General features: G+C 46.9%; 2 protein-coding genes across 6 annotated transcripts in view; one reads left to right on the forward strand and one right to left on the reverse strand.

The window, feature by feature from the left end:
- Positions 1 to 283: 283 nt before the first annotated feature.
- Positions 284 to 6,948, reverse strand: scamp5b (secretory carrier membrane protein 5b). The gene is made up of 7 exons (XM_015954116.3): positions 6,592 to 6,948; positions 6,196 to 6,242; positions 6,009 to 6,128; positions 4,049 to 4,205; positions 3,695 to 3,796; positions 2,609 to 2,726; positions 284 to 2,430 (listed from the first exon to the last, which is right to left on the reverse strand). Exons 2-7 carry the CDS (start codon positions 6,200 to 6,202, stop codon positions 2,251 to 2,253), a joined length of 684 nt encoding a protein of 227 aa, XP_015809602.1. The 5' UTR covers positions 6,203 to 6,242; positions 6,592 to 6,948; the 3' UTR covers positions 284 to 2,250.
- Positions 6,949 to 21,346: 14,398 nt separating this feature from the next.
- igdcc4 (immunoglobulin superfamily, DCC subclass, member 4) overlaps positions 21,347 to 25,371 on the forward strand; it is a 55,681-nt gene continuing 51,656 nt past the window's right edge. For 4 of the 5 annotated variants that reach the window (XR_011521669.1, XM_054732621.2, XM_054732626.2 and 1 more), the window contains exon 1: positions 21,347 to 21,620. Coding sequence is in view for 3 of the 5 variants with exons in the window: in XM_054732621.2 (XP_054588596.1) it covers positions 21,557 to 21,620 (64 nt within the window). In the remaining 2 variants the exon portion in view is untranslated. The remainder of the gene's footprint in view (positions 21,621 to 25,371) is intronic. The other variant, XM_070555187.1, reaches the window with a different exon arrangement.

The raw sequence follows: 25,371 nt of genomic DNA on the forward strand, positions 1-25,371 counted from the left end.
CTTGATGCGACCTGCTGGGTTCCTTATATAGGAAACGTGTTACTGATTGGCTTAATGAACTGACCTGAATTGGAATGTTTATTATGTGAAGTGCCTTGAGACGACTCTTGTCGTGATTTGGTGCTTTATAAATAAACTTGAATTGAACTGTGTGTGTGTGTGTGTGTGTGTGTGTGGAAAACTATATTCTAAACTAATTCCAGCCTCTGATCAAATGAGATGTTTAATCAGTCTTACAGCAGGAGAGGTAAAAAGTAGAGATGAGAACAACCACAGACTCCAGTAAGAAGTGAATCGCTAAATAAATATTTTTATTTGTAGTATATAAATTGGGGCTACAACTTTTGCATCAATCACTCCATCTTTAGGTTTCGTTTATTTTCATATAAAAACCTGCAAACCAAAAGGAAGCAGCGCCATGTTGTGTCCTCTCTTCTGTGGGCAGGCTGGGGGGAATAGGGCCTCCACACTAGGCCAACACTGCCCCCTAAAGGAAGAGGATGTAACTTCTGCTTTTGATTTCTGATTTTAACAGCATTCATTTGTGACTAAAGTATCATTTTCTGTGTGTAATGTATTGGAAACAATAGAAAGCCCTAAATAATGAGTTAGTAGAATGTCTTGATTAAATGGAGCAAACATTATAAACACTCAAGCAAATAGCTTCTTAGAAAAAACCATGCTGCTAAGAAAATGAAAGTTTATTCATCTGAAAATCCCAGAATGGTGGAGTCCAACCCATCAATAACGCTGATGACTGCAGCCTAAAGCCCCAGCAGCAGCTCAGAAGGAAGAGCGGGTTGTCCAGCAACTGGAGGGTTGCAGGATCTCTGCAGGGAAAAAATCTGCTGTGTCCTTGGGCAAGGCACTTCACCCTCCTAACCTGCTGGTGGTGGTGGAGGGGACCTGTGGTGCCTGTGTGGCAGCCTCGCCTGTCAGTGCGCCCGAGGGCAGCTGTAGCTACAATGTAGCTCATCACCATCTGTGTGTGTGTGTGCGTGTGTGTGTGTGTGGGGGGGGGGGGTTTAATGAGCTTGCTGGATCTCTTTATTTCATGCAAGGTCCATCAGCGCCCCTCGGTGGTCAGATAGCCAAACAACAGAAGCAGGTTCTACCACCAGAGAACTTTCATGTTTTCAGTGAAACTTGAGTCTGAACATGAAGACAAGTTTGCTTTTTAACCTTTTTAGAATTCTGAACACGTTTAAACATCTGACGTAACTCTGGTGTTTTTCACATACTGATTCAACTGAATTCAAGTTCAATTGGATCAGATATGTACCTAAACAATACCTGTAATAATACCTGTAATAACACCTGTAGTAATACCTTTAATAACACCTGTAATAACACCTGTAATCATACCTGTAATCATACCTGTAATAACACCTGTAATAACACCTGTAATAATATCTGTAATCATACGTGTAATCATACCTGTAATAACACCTGTAATAATACCTGTAATAACACATATAATAATACCTGTAATAATACCTGTAGTAATACCTGTAATAACACCTGTAATAACACCTGTAGTAACACCTGTAATCATACCTGTAATCATACCTGTAATAACACCTGTAATAATATCTGTAATCATACGTGTAATCATACCTGTAATAACACATGTAATAATACCTGTAATCATACCTGTAATAACACCTGTAAAATACCTGTAATAACACCTGTAATAACACCTGTAGTAATACCTGTAATAATACTGCATGGCTGTATTTTCTTTATTTCTCAGTGCAATAACTCAAATTAACTCAATCATTGTGTACTGAGGTCTAGCAGAGTAACATTAAAGGTTGTGGTTTCCTTTTGAGGTAAAATGAAAGAAATATTAACATTTCTTAAATATCCCATCATTCAAACAGTACATGAAAACATAGTCATGCATTTATCATAGTTGCATAGCTAGTGTATGAAAAAGTAAAGAGAGGATTGGTCTTTGGTTTCATTTCTAACCTGCAGATAACTAAGGCAGCACATAGCTCTGATACTGAGCTAGTACAGTACCTCTACAGTACTACAGTAACACGTATTAAAACTATTTTATGTCCAAAGGGAAAGTATATAAATACAGATCTCTCTAAAACACCTTTATTCTGCTGCATGGCCTTGAAAACAGCTTCCCAGGTGTTTATTGCTTTGTTTTGTTGTTCTAGACTCAAACTTACTGATGTGAGACGGTTTAATCTTTCAAACTCAGACTTTGGCCTCACATCTGCACCATTCTTGATGCTACATCTGGTTTTGGTTGTACTGAGGGCTGGAGAACTGATCTTGCATGGCTCCAGCTGCTGCCCCCATGGCCGCCTGCTGGGCTGCTGCCTGGACATGAGGGTTCTTCCAGGCTCCTGTGGACCACTCCTCCTGAGCTTTGGACATGCTGGCTCCAGAACCACGGTAGAAATTATGGATCTTCAAGCACATGAACAAATTGATGCATCAAAATCAATATTTGTCACTAATTATTCACATTAAGGCTTTGTTTTTTTTTTTAGAATGTGTCACAATGACTCTCATGTTCCAAATCTTTGCTTTGAATCATTCCTCATAAAGATTTGGTCCGAGAGACTTCTAGGTCTGTGTGTTTTACCCTGGTCAATGCGATGAAGGACAGCGATGCCACCGCAGTGAACATGATTGTAGGGATCAGCATGATTATCGCTATCAAAATATTATAGCTGAAGAAGGAGATGGTAGCCAGCCAGCCACTGAAAAACAAAGACATAGATGTCAACAACAACGAAGCTGAAAACAGTCCAAACACAGCAGGAGCTGGAAAATCCTGCAGCAGCCGAACATCTGGATGCTAACACCTCCGCAGACTTAACTACTGTGATAAAAATGTTCAAGTTTTATGCTAGGGAACATTTGGACGCACATGGTGACATTTCCAAACTTTATGGAGGCTATAATAATATTAATTTCCGATCATCAGCCTGAGTCAGATGACATTTGCAGGATTAGTTAACGACCTCTCAAAATCCAATAACAGCACCATCGTAAAAGTTATGTGGGGTAAAATCGGAGGTCGTTCGCTGTCGTTTTGATGAAAGTAGCAGGATTTCTGTTTTTAGAGCTGAAGGAAAAAGACTTTTAGCCTTTATAAATGTCCTTTTGCACTCGGAGGTAAATAAAGAGAAATGTTGTCATCTCTTTTACTAGATCAAATAAACGGAGACATTTCTGGACACCTTATTAAATCTCACAGCTGCAAACCTATCAACACAGTTTTAGAGGTGGAGTTGGGCTGAGTTCTTCCCCAGGAGGTGCAACGATTAAAAATACATCAAAAAGAGAAAGAACATGTATTTAACCTGAGATTTCAGAAATCTCACATCAAACTAAGATGACGTCCAAACCAGAAGGTCCCAAAGCAAACGGCTCGTGATGTGGATTCAATAATAATAATAATAATCATAATCATCACATCTTCAAGGGTTTCCTGCAGCTCTTACAGAAAAAAGACATTTCTGTCTGAAACGCGTTAAAAAAGCAATAATTCTTTATTTCAGGGTCAGTTATTAAAACAAAGTCAGACGACTTAAATCACGAATGCTTTTACTATTTAGCTGATGGCTGAAGTCGCCGTTTCAAGTTAAAACCTGAATATCAAAGATCAAGATTACAACGAGGTCTTTGGGCCAAGCAAGCGTGTGTGAAGTGTCGGGATTCTCACCACACCCCCCATCCTGGGATTCCTATGGTCTGGATGACGCTGATCCCAACTTGGGCCATGAACACAAAGAAGAACAGCATGAAGTTGAAAGAGCTGTCGGTCCTGAGGAAAAGATCAGACATGTCTTCTCCTTCAAGCACTTGCTTCTTTTTCAGTTTCTCCTCGTGACTAAATGATCATTTTAAAATGAACACAGATGATTTTTGGCTGACGTGGATTTATTTTTCTCATCTGAAACTTACAAGTGTGCTAATTAGGTTGAGTGCTGAGCTGTTTTTGTAAACTTTAACAGGGTTGTTCAAACAGCAAAAGACCTCAGGAGGTAAAGGCACCGTGAGTGTGTTCTCCACCCACTTGAAGGCTTTGTAGATGGGTCTAAACCAACAGACGTAGGAGCAGGGGGTGAACATCAGGAGCCAGATGATGGCCAGTCCAAAGTTGGTGACTCCGCCTCCACCAAACATCCAAGCAAAGCAGCCAATGAGGTTCACCATCAGTGTGGCACTGTTCACTATGAGAACCATCAGGAAAGATTAAAAAATGCCACAAAAGACAAAAGACCTGTATATGTGTGCATGCGAAAGTGGACACGATCTCATTAAAGGTACGAGGGTAGGCACCGGCTGGGTGGCTAAGATGGTTTCAGTAATAAACTTTCAAATCAGAGATTTTCACAAATGAGGTGAAAACTAACATGTAAAAAACACAAAGATGCATGAATGTGTGCACACTGCCTCATCCATCCATCCATCCATCCATCCATTTTCAGCCGCTTATCCGGAGTCGGGTCACGGGGGCAGCAGCCTAAGGCGAGAGGCCCAGACTTCCCTCTCCCCAGCCACTTGGGCCAGCTCCTCCGGGGGAATCCCAAGGCGTTCCCTGGCCAGGTGAGAGACATAGTCCCTCCAACGTGTCCTGGGTCTACCTTTAGGTCTCCTCCCAGTTGGACGTGCCCGGAAAACCTCACCAGGGAGGCGTCCAGAAGGCATCCTGACCAGATGCCCGAGCCATCTCAACTGGCTCCTCTCCATGTGGAGGAGCAGCGGGTCTACTCCGAGCCCCTCCCGGATGACCGAGCTTCTCACCCTATCTCTAAGGGAGAGCCCAGCCACTCTTCAGAGAAAACTCATTTCGGCCGCTTGTATCCGTGATCTCGTTCTTTCGGTCACTACCCAAAGCTCATGACCGTAGGTGAGGGTAGGAACGTAGATCCACCGGTAAATTGAGAGCTTTGCCTTCTGACTCAGCTCTCTCTTCACCACGACAGACCGGTACAACGCCCACATCACTGCAGATGCAGCACCAATCCACCTATCGATCTCACGCTCCAGTTTTCCCTCACTCGTGAACAAGACCCCGAGATACTTAGAAGGCAACCTTTTCTCTAGCGCCTGTCAAGATAAATCACGAGGCACTTCACAAAAACAAAAGAATTGAAAGTATAAAGAGTTTTAAAAAGGATTAAAAACATGTTTATATGGAGAACATTTTTAAGGAGAGGGAGAAAGAAAGTGAAGAGGGAAACCAGTGGATCCTGGGAAAGGCGGAATAAGAGGAGAACACGGAGAGGGAGGTGAAGGTCCCACCAAACAGGTGAGTTTAAAGGAGACCACTGAGTCCACTGATCTCAGGCTCGGGGGGGGGGGTGTACAGAGTCTGGGGGCCACAGCAGCAGATGATCTGTCACCTTTGACCTTTAGCCTGGTGCTGCACAACCAGTGGGCTTTGATCACTGGACCTCAGGGACCTGCTGGGGGTGTAGGGACTGAGAAGATCATCAATGTAAGATGGTGTTTAAACTCCTCCACTTGAGGCAGGACCTCATCCCTGACTCGGAGAAGGCATTCTACCCTTTTCTGACTGAAGACAGTGTTCTCTTGGCCATGTTGACTCATTTCTGGGCTTTACCTGCAGGGACATGTGGACTCGACTTAACTTCTGTCCCATTGTCCTCTGCCTTGTGTGCTGGGACTGACAGGTGGGAGCATCAGAGGACAGCTCTACCACCATGCATCACGCTGCATATCGGAGAGTAATAAACGTGGATGACATGTTGAAACACTGTTTTGCCCTAGCTGCTCCACTCACACCTCCAACATCTTGATGTGTTTGCACACAACTCTTGGGATTTTGCAGCAACAGACAGGATAAACCATTGAACATGCAGCATGAAGCCTTTGTCTATCAGCATCTGAAACAGCAGTAAAGTCTCTCTGAATATTGTGTTTGATCTTGTGAGAGCCCACTGACGTCACTTCTGCTGAACCTGTAATTGAGCCCAGCCGTGCAGGTTATGGTGTCCTGCAGCACTCACACATCCACAGGTGGTACATCTTCTTGCACATGCTGCGATGCTGCTCAGGGATCTCCTCGAAGTCTTGATAGAAACACGGTTTAAGAGGAATGAATCCAGGCAGTGGCGGGAAATTCGGATCTGTAACCAACAAAAACCAATGAAATGCGTTGATTTCATCATGGCTCCCTGTGAGGTTGGGACCTACCAGCCATCTGGCCGCTGGGTTCAGACTCGCTCTATCGGCCCTTCCGCCTGTCAGAGCAGGAGAACAGTGGTTAGTCTACAAATGCACTGATCTGCAGTCATCGGTGAAGTCAAAACCACCAACGGGCCGATTAATTCGGTTAATAGGGCGCGTGCAGGGCTCTGCTGGAGATTTACCGCGTGAGCCGCGGCTGACTTTGATCTTAACGGATTTGAACGTCTCAATCCTTCTGGTTTCACCCGCCGTCATCTAACACACAACCGGCGACCGGACACACACACACACATACGCGCGCGCACACACACACGCAGTCGCATGCAGACTGGGGCCCGGGCGACTGCGCTTGCAGGGGGAAATAAACGGGAATAACGGATCCACGGTTCCTAATCTTCTTACCTTCTCCGGAGAGCAGCGGCGCTCCTGTCCTGCTGTCCCGCGGAGACGTCAGCTGCGCGTGGAGCCTGCGCGGATCAGAACCAGCAGCCAAACCGGTAGAACCAGTAGCCTTCACTGTTGGACAAGATCAACAATAATCCTGCAAAGATTAACTAACGAAAAACTGAAAGCCCGTCTGTCCCGACCCTCGACCAATCACGGAACAGAAGACCGCCGTCTCTGTGAGTCAGACCAATAGGCGGGTCGCTCTAATCCCTGACGCTGGGGCGATTAGCCAATCGCTGGCTGGTTCTCTGTCCATAGTGCTGAAGGTGGAGGTAATTAGTAGGAAGTTCCAGGCAGCGGGGTTCCGTCTGCCCTCCCCATTGGGAATGTCTGATTCAGCCACGCGTTATTCCAGAAGAACCAGGTGAGAACAATGACTGAACCGTTCTTTTAACACAGTTTAAAGTCAGATGTTTAATAAGGTGAACAAATACAAGAGCGATCAGAAATCCCTCTTCATGCAGCATCACTTTGAGTGTTTTTGCCACATTTCTGCCAGAAATCTCTCCATCCTCCCATTCTGAAACCAAGGCCTCGTGACTCGGGATAGTCACATAACTCCACACCAAGTTTCACGGAGACAGAAGCCAGAGAGCATCAAGATCTGCAGTGATCTCAAAAACGTTCTTATATGACATTTCACCTTGAAAAACACGTTTTATCAGACTTTCTTATCTTTTACTGCCAGCCCTACTCTTGTGTTCCACGGTAAACAGTTTAGATGCAAAAAGCTAGTTTGGCCAAAAACGAGCCCTCTCAGTTAATTCTCTGGTTTTTGGGGATGCATGGTAGAGGGAGTACAGCTGATCTAAAACAATGTTGAAGTGATTGATTCCCCCAGCCTCCGTCAAAGCATCACATGCTGCCAGTTCCAGTCTGTGGTTAGAACCATGCCAGACAAACAAGTTAGGGAATTTGCAACAAAGCTGTGCAGCGACCCGTGCTTTCCTCCCGAGCATCACTGATGCTTCATAACAAGCAAAGGCCAACAAATGGTCCTGTAAAAAATAAGGGTCAAAGCCATTTTTTGAAGACATTCTAACAGTGCATCAGGTATTTCCTTTGCTGAGGTGCCCTGCAGCTCAATCAGCTCACAAATATAGTATCTGGCTCTTTACCTGCTACAGCTGAGCGAAGGCACACAACTAACACAGACGTCTGTGAAGGTTCTCAGTCATCCAGGTCATTGTAGTCTAAGGAGCTTTGAAAGAAAAGCGTCTGGACTTCTTTGAGTTGCTTGAAGACGTTTCACCTCTCATCCTTCACTACGCACATCAATGCCGTGGACAGAAACATCAAGTTCACCAGGGAAAACATAAAGGACAACTGCTTGCCTTTCCTGGACTGCGCTGTGAACCTTGAAGAAAATGGCAACCTCAACATTGAAGTGTACCGGAAGCCCACACACACGGACCAGTACCTCCTCTTCGACTCACATCACCCTCTGGAACACAAACGTGGAGTAATCAAGACCCTACACCACCGGGCAGAACACGTTCCCTCTAAGCCGGAAGGGAAAAAGAAGGAACACACACATATAAAGGAATCACTTAAACATGTGGCTATCCTAATTGGGCGTTTATAAAGTCAGCAAAGATGCACAGAAAAGAAGACCAGACACCAGCGGGGGAGGATAAGAAAGACAGACGCAACAACCTGGTCATCCCCTATGTAGCCGGTGTATCAGAGATACTCAGGAGGGTTTTCTCCAAACACAACATACCAGTGTACTTCAGGCCCAGCAACACACTCAGACAGAAACTGGTTCACCCGAAAGACAAAACTCCTTAACACAAACTGAACAATGTGGTGTGTGCTGTACAGTGCAGCGAGGAATGCCCAGACCTCTACATCGGAGAAACCAAACAGCCACTTCACAAGCGCATGGCACAACATAGAAGAGCCACCTCCACGGGACAGGACTCAGCAGTCCATCTGCATCTAAAGGTCAAAGGTCACTCTTTCGAGGATGCCAACGTTCACATTTTGGACAGAGAGGACAGATGGTTTGAAAGAGGAGTAAAGGAAGCCATTTATGTCCACTGTGAGCAACCATCTTTGAACAGAGGCGGTGGTCTACGACACCAACTGTCTGCCATCTATAATCCAGTTTGGAGATCCCTTCCCAGATGCCTCAACGCCCACGCATATCCTGGGCCATCGGACCTCAGGAATTCACATGATAGGGTGGGGCCAGGATTCACAATGAGCTCACCCGAAACTCTGGCTGAATAGGACCCACACCCACCCTCAATGTGTTTATGTAGAAGATCATCAGGGGGTCTTTTGTTCCCTCTTCGGGGGGAAACTCCCACTGGGTTTGAATCTGGGACTCTCCACCATTTGACCTTAGAACTGAAGAAGCCTCTCGGACGAGAGGTGAAACGTCTTCAAGCAACTCAAAGAAGTCCAGACGCTTTTCTTTCAAAGCTCCTTAGACGACTAACACAGACTTTCCACTTACTGTAGTGGACTCATCAATGAGCACACACAGTTTTCTACGACTCATCACAATGTCATCAACTATTTTCTCTTTCATTTCAGCTGCGATGTGATCCAGTACGTTTGCACACGTGTTATCTGAGTGCAAAACTCGCACCATGTTCACTCCATTTAAAACTTGCAGTTGGACATCAACTGGCATATCTGTGAAGGGACGCCCATGCTGTGTGCTGTTCTAAACACATTACAAGTGGAAGTATGATCAGCCTTTTGCAGTTTAGTGTTGTCTGATGCCCTCTCTTTTATCTCAACTGCTTTCTTGTGAATTTGAGTCTTTGTGTTCTTGAATTTTCTTTCGCAGCGAGTTGTTTTGTGCAGCCTTGTCCTTTCCATATGAAGAAACTAAGCACCGACTCCACTCCAGTGACACTCTCTGTCCTCTCTGTCTTATCCATGCGTGCATTTATGTGGCTACAAGTACTACAGCCCAACTTTTTATTTTTGCTGAGTAGCCGCCTGCACGTTGTAGAGAAACAGTGGATCTGTGCTTGGGACCAACATTCTGGCCACTGTTGCTCAATGTCATTGTTCTTGTCGGTGGATGAGTCTTTAGCATACTCAACAGTAGCCGTGGAAACCTCAGCGCTGTCGCTGCTGCTGCATTCATAAGCTTGTGTCTCACTCTGACCGGCTGCAACATTATGCTGACTGTGGGAGTCAAGTCCACCTCTGGCTCCGATCGTTTCCGTTTTGAAGCCTTCGGCCACGAGACTGTTGTAGTTTGGTGTGTTGTTTCCTCCTCGATTTCTCTTGACTCATCTGAAAAATCAGAAAAAAGTTATTGTATTAGAACTATGTGGAAGAACCACAGTATGTATACTTAAGTAGCGTAGAATTATTGTTTTCATACTCGGAGTAAGAGGAGCGTGTTTCTACCTTAGCTGAACTAAAACAACTACACAGCGTTGGTCTGTTGAACCTTGAAAACATTTCAGCCCTCACCTTTGTCAGATCAAACTGGGATGTTCTAGCGTGGATACTCTAGAGAGCCGTCTGATTGTCTGAAACTTCGTCCCCTACCCACTGAAGGAGTAGTTGATCTCGTCAGGCCGTATTGTGCTTGGATCAGATAAAGGAAGGTTCCTTACATGTAAACTTTTAGACGTTAGAGGGGTGAAACTGGGGGCCATCTGCTCTATTTAAAGTAGGCGTTCCCCCATAGAAAACACGAGGACATAAAGTTTCACTCTACTTCACACCTTTCTCTATCTGACCCAAACACCGTCTATCATGGGTTAGGGAGGAACGGGATTCAAATGCAAACTCAGCCAGTTAAGAAACAACAACTCCACGTGTTAGTAGGGTTTAGGGTGGCCATAGGTCATCACTAACCTGTTCAGCAGGTCTTAAAGCTAATATACAAAACTATAACTTGTATCTGATTCATTACTGATGCTTGTCTCCTAAGATGGACCGTCTGCAGTGCAACAACAATTCTCTTAATAGAGAATGCCACCGCAATTGGGCAACACATTGCAAAATGTTTAAAGTATGGTGCCCTCTTCAAGTAAATAGCCTGTTCTCGTTGATGTCTCAGCCAGAAAATTAATTTGTTCATTCACTTTTCTTTATTTGAAATGCATTTTTTATCTTTGGTTGTTCAAATTTAAAGTAAAGTAAATATAGCGATCTAATAAATATCCTTTCGTTTTGCATACAGATATTAAACTGAATATATTTGAAAAAATGTACCTGAGTTTTGTCGTTGAAAGAAGCTCCTGATGTCCATCGTTGGTACCACGTCCGTACGGACCTAAAACAGACGTAGTTTAGCCAAAGCAGGAAGCAACTGAAAATAAAAAACTTCTACCCAGGCTATCAATGCTCTCATTGGCCTAACTTCTCTCCGGGGTTCCCAAAGTCAGTTTTGAAAAATACAATACAATTAATTCTTTACAATACATTATTTGCTCTTTACAACAACGTACATTGTCCATTCATGTCTAGCAATTATTTGTATTTAATTAGTCTTTATCTTACCTTCTGTCTCTCTATAAGTTCCCACCAAGTAAAACTGGACAGGCCACGAGCCAAACAAGGATGAAAGAACGTACTCCTGCTGCAACATCACTCAGGTGACGCACGAGTCCCATAGAGACCCCAGAGTCTGTGATTTAATGTGACTTCCGACTGACAGAGGCTTGTGCGCTCCCTCCTCCACGCACTTTGAGTGAGTCACGTGCGCTCTGTACACGAATGGACTTGGAGTGGCGGCCCCGCCAGCCCCCCGCTTCATCCATGCACAAGAGGCCAATGGAGTGATCAGAAAATTATGACAAGATGGCGCAGTGAGGTCGGCTGCCGTCACGATTGCTCTGACCACCTCTTTCGTTTGTTTTGGTTTTTTCAAAGTTTATTTTTGCGTTCTATATCGTTAAATTAATCACCATTGGGTACATTAGGTATGACAGTGCCACTCTTGTTTCTATTGGTGTACAATGTACTCACAGTTCGGGGTTTTTAACTCCGGATCTGAGCTGGCCGAGTGAGATCTTGAGGGAGAACAACAGACGCGACGTGAAGCGGCGGCCTCGAGGGAAACGTGCCGGCGTCAGGAACAGGCTGAGAGCCCGTGCACACCGCACACCTCTGCCTAGCATCCTGCTCGCCAACGTCCAGTCACTGGAGAACAAGCTTGATGACCTCAGGGCCAGGATAAAGTTCCAGAGAGACATTCGGGACTGCAATCTCCTCTGCTTCATTGAGACATGGCTGACCCCAGCGGTGCCGGACTACGCCATCCAGCCGGCCGAGTTCTTCTCGGTTCACCGCATGGACAGGACACAGGACTCGAGGAAGTCAAGGGGAGGCGGTGTGTGTTTAATTGTGAACAACAATTGGTGCAACAGTGCGAACGTTGTTCCTTTGACACGCTCCTGCACACCAAATCTGGAACTACTGTCCATCATGTGTCGTCCTTTTTATCTACCTCGGGAGTTTACATCGGTCATTATAAGTGCCGTTTATATACCACCACAAGCGGACACGGACTCTGCCTTATGCGAGCTGCATGAGGCTCTCACCCAGCACCAGATACAACACCGGGATGCCGCGCTTATTGTGACGGGGGACTTCAACGGTGCCAACCTCAAACGCGCAGCGCCGAACTTTTACCAACATATCACCTGCCCCACCAGAGGTGAAAGGACACTGGACCACTGCTACACGACGGTCAAGGACGGCTACAAGGCACAATCTCGCCCTCCGTTTGGCAAATCTGATCATGCCACCATCTTCCTCATGCCAAAATACAAACAAAGGCTGAAACAGGAAGTTCCAGTTGAGAGGAAGGTCGCGCGCTGGACGGACCAATCGGTGGCTTCATTACAGGATGCACTCGACGAAACAGACTGGGACATGTTCAGAAACAGCTCCGATGACGTCAACGTGTTTACAGAAGCGGTTGTGGGATTCATCGGGAAACTAGCGGATGATACCGTGGAGACAAGGACTATCACTACGTTTCCCAACAAGAAGCTGTGGGTGGATAAAACCATCCGTGAAGCTCTGAGATCCATGTGGAGGAGCAGCAGGTCTACTCCGAGCCCCTCCCGGATGACCGAGCTTCTCACCCTATCTCTAAGGGAGAGCCCAGCCACTCTTCGGAGAAAACTCATTTTAGCCGCTTGTATCGGCGATCTCGTTCTTTCGGTCTCTACCCAAAGCTCATGACCATAGGTGAGGGTAGGAACGTAGATCCACCGGTAAATCGAGAGCTTCACCTTCTGGCTCAGCTCTCTCTTCACCACGACAGACCGGTACAACGCCCGCATCACTGCAGATGCAGCACCAATCCGGTACCAATCGCCTCTGTCAGTGCGCCCCAGGGCAGCTGTGGCTACATTGTAGCTCATCACCATCAGTGTGTAAATGTGTGTGTGTGAATGGATGAATGATACACTGTAGTGTAAAGCGCTTTGGAGTCCTTACTCTGAGAGGCGCTATACAAGTGCGGGTCATTTATCATTTATCCGCCTATTGATCTCACGCTCCACATTTCCCTCACTGGTGAACAAGAGTGAAAGCCCGACCACCAGGCGCTCACCAGCGTACCCCACCTCCAGTCCTGACTCCGGAGGGGGGCCCCGGCGACCCGTGTCTGGGCGAGGGAACACGGTTTCCATGTATATTTTTCTTCACAAGGGGTCTTGTTTTTATGTGTAACTGTTTTATCTCACTTGTATCCATCACAGGCGGCGGTGGCAAAGGTGTGAAGTGCTCACCCTGTAATCAGAGGTTTGCAGGTTCAAGCCCCTGCATAGTCTGTCACTGTCGTTGTGTCCTTGAGCAAGACACATAACCCACCTTCAATGGTTGTGGTGGTTGGAGGGACTGGTGGCGCCTGTGTACAGCAGACTCGTCTCTGTCAGTGCACCCCAGGACAGCTGTGACGACAAAGTAGCTCATCACCACCAGTGTGTGAATGTGTGTGTGAATGTGTGAATGACTGATTGTGTTGTAAAAGGCCTTGCTGGGGTTCCAGGACTCTGGAAGGCGCTCTATCAAATACAGGCCGTTTACCATTTGTATGTTTTTATCTTTGCTGTTTTCTTTGGTGTGAAGCTAATATTCGTCTGTTGCTGCTGCCTCTTGGCCAGATCGTTGTTGTAAATGAGAATGAGTTCTCAGTCGACTTGTCTGGATAAATAAATTAACCCTTACCTCACATTAGAGCATTTTTTTGTGCTCTAATGACTTTAACGTTAGAAAATTTAAACGTTGGGTAAGGGTTAAATAAAAGTTCAATCTATCAGTCAGTCAACTCTTATTAACATACTCAGGATCCAAAATAAACTATAACAACAATAGTGATGAACAAAATAAAGTTTAAGAAAAAGAAAAACAAAACATACAAATGATTCAAAGCAAGCTGCCATACCTCGCAGTTCTTGGTTCTTTTAAAACACATAGTTGTTCTTTATCTTCTATTGTTAATGTTTTGGCTAATTACTCATTCTCAGAATTGTGCCAGTGTTGGTGGCGTCACTTCCTTCTCCGTTTATTGGCTGAAGACACACAAGAGCAGCGAAAGGAGCAGAAAGTACAATAAGGAATCAGCTGTAACAGACCACTGCACATGGGAAAAACGGGCAAAGGAAGCAACGCCACCAACAGCAGAGGATGGCCACAGCAAGCAGGGAAATGTTAGCAAAATAAGGTAAAGAACAACTCTTTTTGTCTGCGTTTTAAAAGGACCAATCAATGCAAGGTGACACAATCATCATCATCATCATCAGCTTCATTTGTGGCGCGCTTTCATGAGCTAGAAGGTGAACCAAAGCGCTGTCCACGCTTCACCGAATTTAAAACATCACTGAGCAAAGCAAGCGCCCACAAAATATGCATTAACACGAATAAAAACAGCAGCGAAAATGTTGATAAAATAACTAAAACAGGATCAAATGAAACTGTAATATTTAAAATATAATATCTTATAATTTCTAAAAAGACTCCCATGCTGAGGGAACGCTACAGGACAGAAGTGACTCTTCATCCGACTCTTAAAAACAGCCAGTGAGGGTTCTGGTCGGACCTCCAGTGGAAGGTCATTCAGCTTTGAGGTCAAAACTGAGAAAGCCCCGCCTCCTCAAATGACACAGAAGTAAGTACAGAAGATGTTCAAACTGCTGTAGCAATGGTGCCACAGTTCTTACTGAAAGCAGGTGGCGCTACAGTCAACACTAGTTAGGGAACTTTATGATTATAACTTTGGTTTAGCTGACAGGTAACCCTATACATCAGGATCCGGTTTGGACTCATCCCCATAGAAACAAGCAAGTAGCTCGCACTTTCCCAACAAGGTCTCTTCAGTAAAACTCTTAGACAATCGTCATGTGCTACATTAAGTTGCTGAAGACGATCGTTTGTAGCAGGACCGCAGGCGTGCCATGGAGAGCTGAGTACAGCGTACTTTGTCATATCTTTTCCACTACAGAGCACGCACAAAACCCACGGGTTAGCATACCGGCCTGTGCACACATCCTACGGCACTGCCGATCAACATCATCATCAGCCAAGTCACCATTGATGAAATGCCCCAAATATTTGTATTTACCACTCACAGCCAAGGTTCACCACACAGTGTGTAACCCTTTATTTTCCTTTGTTCTGCAAGTCAGATGAAACTCTTGCTGTGATTATAACTGAGGTCATAATCCAATCCATAGTAGAGTTCGTGTAGCCCCACGCTGCTAGGAGTTAGAATGACAAGATCGTCGGCATACATGAGATGATTGACTAGGGTTGAACCAATCATGCAGCCTGTTCACTGACAGTTCATCCACATTCAGGCTGCTGGGCACATGAGAGAGAGCCCCTCCTTGCTTTACCCCATTGGTGGCACCAAAAGAAGCAGAGAAACTACCGTCCCATCTCACCTGCAGGACCTGAGGAGCATAGCAGTAGGCCAGACTTTGGTAACCCTCGCTGACACATTTTAATAAACACAGAAACCAAACATGAAACCAAACATGGTCGCAGACCCCCCCCCCCCCCCCAGTAAAGTGATACGACACCTGGACAGGTGTCCAGTCCATCACAGGGACACCCAGAGAGACAACCAGTCACACCCTCCACAGCATGTTTTTAGTCTGTCGGAGGAAACCAGAGGAAGCCCATCTATGCACATGGAGAACAGGCTAACTCCACACAGAAAAGGGATTCAAACCTGCAACCTTCTTGCTGGGAGGTTGCAGTGCTCCCAACTGCACCACCATGCAGCCTGAGAGCAACTGGGACGATACTTAATAGTGATTTGATTGTTTTAAATTCTCAGCCGTGATGACGTCTTTGTGCTGTTGATGAATGTTTCTCAATGTTTTTAGGAACGCCGAGTTTTCATTGTTTCAGGTGTCGTTGCATATTCAGGCACCTATGGTGGACGTTAAACACGATCCTGCTGACACCGGGCTGCACTGACAACAGTGCTAATGCTCATGTGTCTGTTAGTTAGCTCCCAATGACTGGGCACCCTGGTTTCATCATCCTGCCAAAGAAAACACCTTCACTCAGTCACCCTGTGCGCACGTGAGCTGCTGTCTTCTTCATCTCCATGGAAACGCTTTCATGCAGCTGAAGCATTGAGGAGAGCACCTCTGGAGGAAAGGGGTTGGATTAACATTGTAGAAGGTAATCATACACCAACCTCATTTACATGTCCAAACATGACCCCTGCACCATTAGCCACGCTGTTTGTTCTCTAAACATCACAGCTGATTCAGCCCAGCTTGATCTGGAAGACCGATGCATGCTTATTGATTTGAGCTTGGAAAAGGGCTCTGTTCTCTCAAAATGCTGCGCTCAAATGCAGTTGGAAATAAAATGTACGCTTTAGTTAACTGCAGGAAGGTTTTGGTCCACAACCTACAACTCACTTGTTCACGCTGGCTTGGCGTGACCTTTGACACCACCGTATTCTGCTCTTTCTACTTATTCCACCGCTCCCCGCCATCCACAGATTTCACTCTTTCCTCTTCATTTTCTCTCCCCTTTCCTTATATTATTTTTATAACAATTTATTTTTTCTCTCATTTTAAACATATTTTTAATCATTTTTAAAATCTTTTTTATACTTTTTTGTGAAGTTATTTTCATCTTGAGAAGTGCTTTAAAACATCGTTTTCTTTCTTCAGCATGTTGCTTTTGTCATGATGACACAAGTCTGAGCCTGACGTTGTCACACCTGTGAACATCCAGATGGGGGCGCTGTTCTCTCTGCTTGGTCTGCAGTTAGAGGATGTTTGGTGTCTGTCTGTGAAGAATACTACAGAAGCCTCACAGGGACAAACCCATGTGGTAAAACTAGAGGGAGATGTGTTGCATTTATCCATTTGCTACACCTCTTCCTTACACAGTCCTCTGCAGAGTGATGGGAGCGGATGCCTGCCCGACTGTGATTGTGTTAGGGATCCACCATGGACAGGTCACAGATGTGCACACATGAATATGGTCACATGTAGATGCCAAATCAGTCGTCAACTGACCATAAATGTGAAAATTGAGTTTGTGTCAGGAAACTGAATGCACGGTGAGAACCTGCAGACATGTTGCAGACGGGAACCGATCCAAGACCATTTGCTTCAAGACAACAGTGCTGTCCACCAGGTAACCCTACCTGAGTGTCACAAAGCTGCAGCACCAAAAGATTTTGTACATTTAATGAACCAAAAACTTGTTCACGAGTGAGGGAAAGCTGGAGCGTGAGATCGATAGGTGGATTGGTGCTGCATCTGCAGTGATGCGGGCGTTGTACCGGTCTGTCGTGGTGAAGAGAGAGCTGAGTCAGAAGGTGAAGCTCTCGATTTACCGGTGGATCTACGTTCCTACCCTCACCTACGGTCATGAGCTTTGGGTAGCGACCGAAAGAACGAGATCACGGATACAAGCGGCCGAAATGAGTTTTCTCTGTCCAACCCCGTGGACACGCTCACACCAGATCATCGTTGTAAATGAGAATGAGTTCTTAATCCACTCATCTGGTTAAAGAAACAAAACTTGTAACTGGTAACCATAACTGCAAAGGACACAGACGTTAGCCACAACCCACTCACCATCACACCTGCTTCCATCAGTCCCCTTGGAAAGGCACCCATCCCATTTTATTTCATCAGCTCAAACCCTTCGTCAGGATTAAATGAATAGAATGAGATAAGGCAGGGGTCGGCAACCTGTTCCCATCAAAGAGCCATTATTACCAGTTTCCCACAGTAAAGACAACCCTGGGAGCCGCAGCGTTGTGGGCGGGGCCTACCCTCAGACAGCAGAGAGCTGCTCACAACAGGTGACAGCAGCCAGTACCGGTCGCTCTTGTACCTCAAAGTTATCTTTCAACAGAAGACAATTAATAAAACAGTTTGTATGAAATCGATCCAAAAGTTGAAGCCCGTCTGTGCTACAATATTTAGATTTTTTCACCCTGCTGGTGGTTTTAGTTGAGCAGGTGACACTTTTTGAGGCATCGCACATAACTGTTCTGTCTCGTTGGACGGTTGTAATTCAACTTTGTACTGAACTAAACTTTGCATTAAACATGGTTGAAAAGGTAATTATTTGTTTTTCCTTGTTTACACTGACGGAGGTAACGGCTCAGTGTGGTGGCTCGGGTATTCATCTGTTTCTGTCTGCAACAATCTTCACTAGAAGGTAAAGCGGTTAACTGACGGGGTTCGCACGACCCGATGTGTCCCGTGTTTATTTTGACGGAGACATCTCAAGCCTGCAGATGCGCTGACATTTTAACACACATCGTGGAGTAGCTACATCAGTCAGGAAAAGATTCCCATCGGAACATCTGAGATGGACACTGAGCTCAGCACAGCTCGCTGTCAGCGCACGCGTAAGGTGGACAGCGAGCTGAAGATAGATCAGGGGCTTGGAGCGCGTCGCAGAACCAGAACCATGCAGGAAGATTCTGTGTGTTCTAAACCCGGTCTCTCAGAGACTTGTCACTTAAGAAATGTTCCCTGATTATGAATCTTTGGCTGAATAGCGCCTGTTCCTGTCTCCAACACCGCGACGCATCCCTGAGCCGTCTGAGGATCAGTCCAGAATCTCATATCAAGATCAGAAAGCTCCTGTAGACATTTGATTATGCACAAGCAGGTGACCCGTTCACGTTTACGCGGACAATCTTTAAATTTAGAATTGGCTACAGATGAAAACATGAATAAACTACATCGTAATTAAATATTCCTTAATTAGTTTACAAGCAGAGAGCCGCATCAGATGGATGAAAGAGCCGCGGGTTGCCGACCCCTGAGACTGGCGGGGATCTTATTACCAAAGGAACCGTTGTACGGCAGCGTGGATTCCTTCAGATCCTGAGTGAACCTGGGGGCGGGGGCGGGGTGTATAAACCACCTTTGGGGGTTGTAGAAGGTGCTGTACAGGCCGGTTAGCACTTAGAAAGTTCTAGTTTTACTTGGAGTGGGATGTGTTTCGGAGGCAGGTTAGACACCAGAACAACCAGCAGAGGCTGGACTCAGGGCCCCATGGCTGAAGCTGCGGGCCCGGCCTCCTGCTTCTGGATCCTTCTGGTCAAACTTTTAGTTTTGTGACCAAATACGAGTCAGAACGTGGATGTCCTCTTTTATTAGCTCCTTCTTGGGCGACGGTGGCACAGGAGTTAACTGCTCGCCCCGTAATCGGAAGGTTGCAGGTTCGAGCCCCGCTCAGTCTGTCGCTGCCGTTGTGTCCTTGGGCAAGACACTTAACCCTCGTTGCCTGCTGGTGGTGGTCGGAGGGACCGGTGGCTCCAGTGCTCGGCACCAGTGTATGAATGTGTGTGTGAATGGGTGAATGACTGATTGTGTTGTAAAGCGCCTTGGGGGGTTCCAGGGCTCTAGAAGGCGCTATTTCAAATACAGGCCATTTACCATTTCTTCATCATGAGAGACTAGCGCACCCTGAACATAAACTTCCAATCAGTCAGTCCAGCTGATGATGAACCCCACCATTATCAACACAACCAACCCATCCCCAAGCATGTTACAGATGGGCACAGCACTTTCAGGGCTGGACTTTAATTCCCAGTTTTCACTCTTCCTTCTTCCATCTCAGGAACGTTGCTAAGCTGAGTCCCATTCTGTCCCGCTCTGAACTTGAGACAGTTCTCCACACCTTCATCTCCTCACGCTTAGACTACTGTAACTCTCTTTTCACGTGTCTGAGCAGAACCTCCCTGAACCGTCTACAGGTGGTTCAGAACGCCTGTGCTCGGCTTCTGACCAAGTCCTCCAAACACACCCACATCACCCCGCTTCTCCTCCAGCTTCACTGGCTGCCAGTCAACTTCAGGGTTCATTTCAAGATCCTGGTTCTGGTCTATAGGGCCTTACATGGACAAGCACCATCTTACATTGGTGATCTTCTTAGTCCCTACACCCCCAGCAGGTCCCTGAGGTCCAGTGATCAAAGCCTACTGGTTGTGCAGCACCAGGCTAAAGGTCAAAGGTGACAGATCATCTGCTGCTGTGGCCCCCAGACTCTGGACCTCTCTCCCCCTGAGCCTGAGATCAGTGGTCTCAGTGGTCTCCTTTAAAAAGCAGCTGAAGACTCACTTGTTCAAGCTGGCTTTTGTATGACCTTCTTCACCTCTCTCTCTTTATTCTGCTCTCCCCACCTATTCCACCTTCCTCAGGATCCACTGGTTTCCCTCTTTCCTGTTCTCTCTCTCTCTTTCTTAACATGTTTTTAAATCACAATTGTCTATTTTTGCTCATTTTAAATATATTTTTAAACATTTTCTAAATTATTTTTTATATTTTAACATTTTTTGTTTTTGTGAAGCGCCTCGTGATTTTTATCTTGAGAGGCGCTATAGAAATGATATTTTCTTTTTCTTCTTCCTCCCAATGGCCTTTTCTCTGTAGATGACACATGACTGTGTGGTATAGTTGTGGTGTTGAAGCCCAGGCTGCATGCTGGCTGTGAAGCACTGAGCAGTGATGCTGAGAGCTCTGCAGGAGTCTTGTCTGGGTCAGCTGGCTCCTGCTATGTGTTTACATGCAGAAGTCAGCGGGTCCTCCAGCACTCAGGGGGAGGGGAGTGTGGGAGACAGGGTGAGCTGGTTGGTTGATTGATTAGGATGCAGGTCCGTCCCCCCTCGCTCTCCTCCTCTGGCCCCCAGTGCAACCCCCACCTCCTCCCTTGGCTGTTTTTTTGCTCATTGAACACATGTGGCCCTCCGGCCCCACCCCCTTTAGAAAAATCAGACCAGCTTTGACGCAAACAAAGGTGTGCGGCTGCCGCAACAACAGCGGAAGAAATAAATGCGTGATTACATAAATGACGTGAATAAATGAGGACTAAATCATCAGTGTCCTCAGACTGGGTTCATGGAGGCCAGCGCATTAGCAGTCCTCTTACACACGCGCGCACACGCACGCACACACCGATTCTCTGTAAAGAATCCGTCTCCCCCACACCGACAGACAGACAGACAGAAGGGCTGCGATCCATTTTTGAGAAATGTGCATTTCCGGTCAGCAGCGTGGCCCGACCCGAACGGACCCGCCGGGTCTGAAGTAAGAACCGCCCAAGGATGGAAGAAAGTAAAAATACATAAAAAAGCTTCTGGCAGCGTCTGGTTAACGGGCGGACGCATGGGGCGCGTGCACGCGTGCGACCATGCGCGTGCGTGCGTGTGTGTGTGTGTGTGTGTGTGTGGGGGGGGGGGGGCGGCAGCGCCACACTCGTTCGCAACATGGCGTTGAAGCGCCGAGAGACTCGACGGCTCTGTCCCGACTGACGCGCAGCCCTCTCGGCAGGGGAAGCCGAGGAGGACCGCTGGTGAGCACGGAGCCAAACTCCTTTACGCACGAGACAAAAGCGGATTCCAGCGTGTGCAGGTCGATGTAACGGTGTAGCTGTCGGTACGGACGCACGCTTCTACGCCACCGGAGGAAAGCAGGGGCTGTACATGGCGGTGGAGACAGTTTGGCTGCTCTGTCTTCTGTCGCTGGTTTGCGCTTCATCAAAGGAAGGTAAAAGTCCTCTTCTCCCCGCTTTCCTTTTCTCCAGAGAGCTTGCATTTGTGGAGTAACTGGGATTTCGCTGAAGTGCCACTGGGTAAACGTGCACCTTGCACGCGGACCGTGCCGTGTCTCCTCAGCTGTCTGTCCGCCCCACAGAGCCAGCTCTCGGGGCTTTCACGGGTCGGTCTGGGTTCTGGTTTTAAGACAGACACAAAGTTACAGCACGTTGGCCCCGAGAACGACTCCGTCCCAGCCAACCCCGGACACGTGCCCCTGAGACCCCATGTGCGTTTTGCACAATTACAGTCTCCGCAGACGCTCTCAGTTCACTTGACTTCAGCCACTGGCCCAGACAAGTTGTGCGCTCCTGGAGCTCACCAAACCTCCAGCTGAGGGTGAAAGAGGCAGAGGTTTAGTTTCTGTTCACCTCCACAGATCTGAAGGCAGCTAGGCCGGAGGGAGAGGACCTCTGCTGCCCAGATCCCACCTTTACCTGCTGTTCAGGACAGAAGAAATTAGGTGAAGGGAATGTTTCCCTGTGTGGAACCACGCGGTGGTTTTATGTTGGCAGAAGAAATAACCTGATATCCCATAATATATTTTTCATCTTTAGACATCTAACATATGTATTATTTATTGCACAAGCAGTCAGATTTACGGAGTATAGTTCACTAAACCATAATAACATGATAATATAGGTAAAAGCCACTTCTTATTCACTCACCAGACACTTTATTAGGCACACAGGGATCAGCATCAGGTTATGTGTTTAGCAGAAGCGACTTGCAGGTGATGATGAAGCCGTGGTTGCCCTTGAGGCTGACAACAAACACTATTCAGTCAATCCTAGGAGGCAGTGAGGCAGCATAGAGGGAAGGGAACAAGGAGAGGACAGTAGAGAGGGGACGGGTTTAGAAGATGCTCTCTGAAGAGCAGGGTCTTCAGGAGATTCATGAAAGTCGACAAGGCAGCCGCTGTTCTGGTAGTGCTGGTAGCTCCTTCCACATCTGTGGGTGGGTTAGGGTTAGGGTTTGTGGGTGGTCAGACCCGCTCTAGCCTTCAGAACCGCCCTAAGCCTTCACTGCACAGATTCAAGTGTGTTTAAAGCCGTCCTCTGAGATTCTGGTTCATCCTGACATGACAGCATCAGCTCCATCCATGACCAGCAGCTCCCGTCCCTCCACTCTCCCCGGGTTCTGGTGACAGTGGAGGCCGTTGGCGTCCAGTGGTCATGTTCTAGAAACCAGGTAGAGATGAGCTGAGCTTTGTGACCTGGTGCTGCTGGAAGCAGCCTCAGATGGGTCCATGTGGTCATAAAGAGAAGGACTTGGTCTGCAGCAATACTCATGCAGGCTGTAGTGTAAGAACGGATCCATAGTTTCATGTTGCTGACTTAAAATGTCGTCCCGACCATCTGAACTCAAGACCAGGGTACGTTGTTCCAGTCTCTCTTAGCCCGGCTTCACAGATCCTGCGTACACCTGTAGCTGGAGCTTCCTGTTCTAAGCTGACGGGACAGGAGTGACACCTCCTGTGGTCTTCGGCTGCTGGAGGCCATCTGCTTCCAGGCTCAAGGTGTTTTGGTTCAGACCTTGGTTAAAAGATTTCTTCATGCAACTCTCACATACCTGACTGGAGCTCCACACATGTATGTGAACACACTCATTGTTTTTGTTTTCTACACTTTGAAGTTCAGTAAAGCCTCCTTCAGACAGGCCATGAGAAACGGAAATGTTCAGGACTCTGTCCGTAAACCGGACAACGCCACTAGTAACACGGCCGGACTTGTCACGGACAGGGTGGCTGCTTCAGACAGGTGAGGTCGAGTTCCGGGGAGGAGGAGGGGGAGGAGGAGGGGACCGGGGGGTGCACCTAGATAGCTCGCTGCTGTAGCATGCAGCGAACCACGGCAGCTCGCCTCCTACGGTGCCGCCTAGACGTGCGATGGAGCGCTTCACACCGCTTCCGTGATTCCTTTAACCATTGAGCTTCATCATCCTGGTCTCTTATGCGTCTTCGTGTGTGCAGAATTATGCTTAACACGAGTCCGACCAGTGAGAGGAAGTCTCTTTGTCGGCCATGTTTGACTGAATAGCTTTGTTTGGGTGAATGACGCATGCACGCCCGCCGTACTATGTTTACGCAATATCCGGGTACAGCCTCTCCAAAATGAAACCCTGACATCACAGAGAGCAGGACTACTTGCTGCAGATGTCACAGGATCAAACCTGTGGAAGTCAATGAACGTTTCTGTCCGCCGAAGACTCAAGTGTGTGTATATATATATATATATATATATATATATATATATATATATATATATATATATATATATATAATTTACGGTGTTCCCTTGCTATGTTTCCAAAATTCCAAATTGAATTTCAAAATTGGTCCAGAGAGGTTTTGTACCAAATGCACAGACAGCGGTGCAATGGCGTCCAAAGAAAAGCAAAAGAAACTTCCCAAATGGACAGAAGGTCCCCGCCGAAGCCTGAGGGTGAAGGAAATAGTTTTTAACAGTAAATAAATGTGGTTATCACTAAATGTCCCTGGATTATTGTCCAGGCTAGTTAACATGGCCGCTGCCCTACAGGTGCAGGAATGTTGTGGGATTAGAGGCTGGTGAGGAGTGGGGGGGCAGTGACTGACCTGAGGGGTGCGGGTGGGGCAGACAGGAGGGCAGGGGCTGTTTGTACAAGCACAAAGGACTTGATTAACCAACATGTCAGCGTTACTAAACTCAACACGTGGGAATGGATGGAGCCGACCTTGTGTGTGTGTGTGTGCAGCGACAACACTCCAACCTGATTACACACCTACAGCTCTGCAGGACGTGGTGTGCACCAGGAGTCTGATGATCTGAAGAATCTCTCTGGTGCTGATAACGGATTCATTAACTGGTGAAAGGACTAAAGACGGCCATTAAAAGCCACGATCAGCACAACTTTTTATTCTGCAGCGATGTTTGAGGAATGTTTCGGTGTTGTCGAGCTCAAACTTATGGAGTGGAGTAGTTTGTGCCCCAGCCGCCCACGGCCATTCCTCAGAAGCAGCAGAGTGTGATGAGCTTTGAGGGAACTAAAACGGACCGTGATCACTTCCCTTTGTCGTCCAGTCAGCGCTGTTTTCTGAGCCACGCTCTGCACCATGGAGCCGCAGGCCAAAGGTCATTCTCCAACGTAAACATCATGACGACGTAACGTTACAGACGGGGAGAAGGTCTGAGACCAGCGGGGCTGCAGCAGCATCCCACCCAACACACAGGACGTCTACTAGAGGCTCTTTGTTAGAATAAAACGTTCTAGTTCACCCCACCAGCTCACTGGATCCCAGCTGCTGACCAAAGGTTGAGTATTTTGGATAAAAGACGTGTTTGGAGGACGACTCAATCCCAGCTAAACATCTGGAAGGCTGAATACTTTCTATCGCTGCTTGAGTTGGGTCGGCTTTTAGGTTCTTGGCTGATTCAGCGCCGGTGTCCACCTCCACAGCTCTGGATGGACCCGGTTCATGATGCTGGAAGTCCTCAATTACCTCAGACCCTAACCCTAATGCTCGTCTTCACCCCTTCATGGAGTTTAGCTCATTTCCTTGTGTGTGTGTGTGTGTGTGTGTGTGTGTGTGTGTGTGTGTGTGTGTGGATGTGAGTGTGTGTGTGTGTGTGTGTGTTAGGGATGTTCCGATCACATTTTTTGGCTCCCGATCCGATTCCGAGTCATTTGATTTTGAGTATCTGCCGATACCGAGTCCCGATCCG

The sequence above is a fragment of the Nothobranchius furzeri genome, chromosome 9, assembly GCF_043380555.1.
Source record: "Nothobranchius furzeri strain GRZ-AD chromosome 9, NfurGRZ-RIMD1, whole genome shotgun sequence".
Classification (NCBI taxonomy): Eukaryota; Metazoa; Chordata; class Actinopteri; order Cyprinodontiformes; family Nothobranchiidae; genus Nothobranchius; species Nothobranchius furzeri.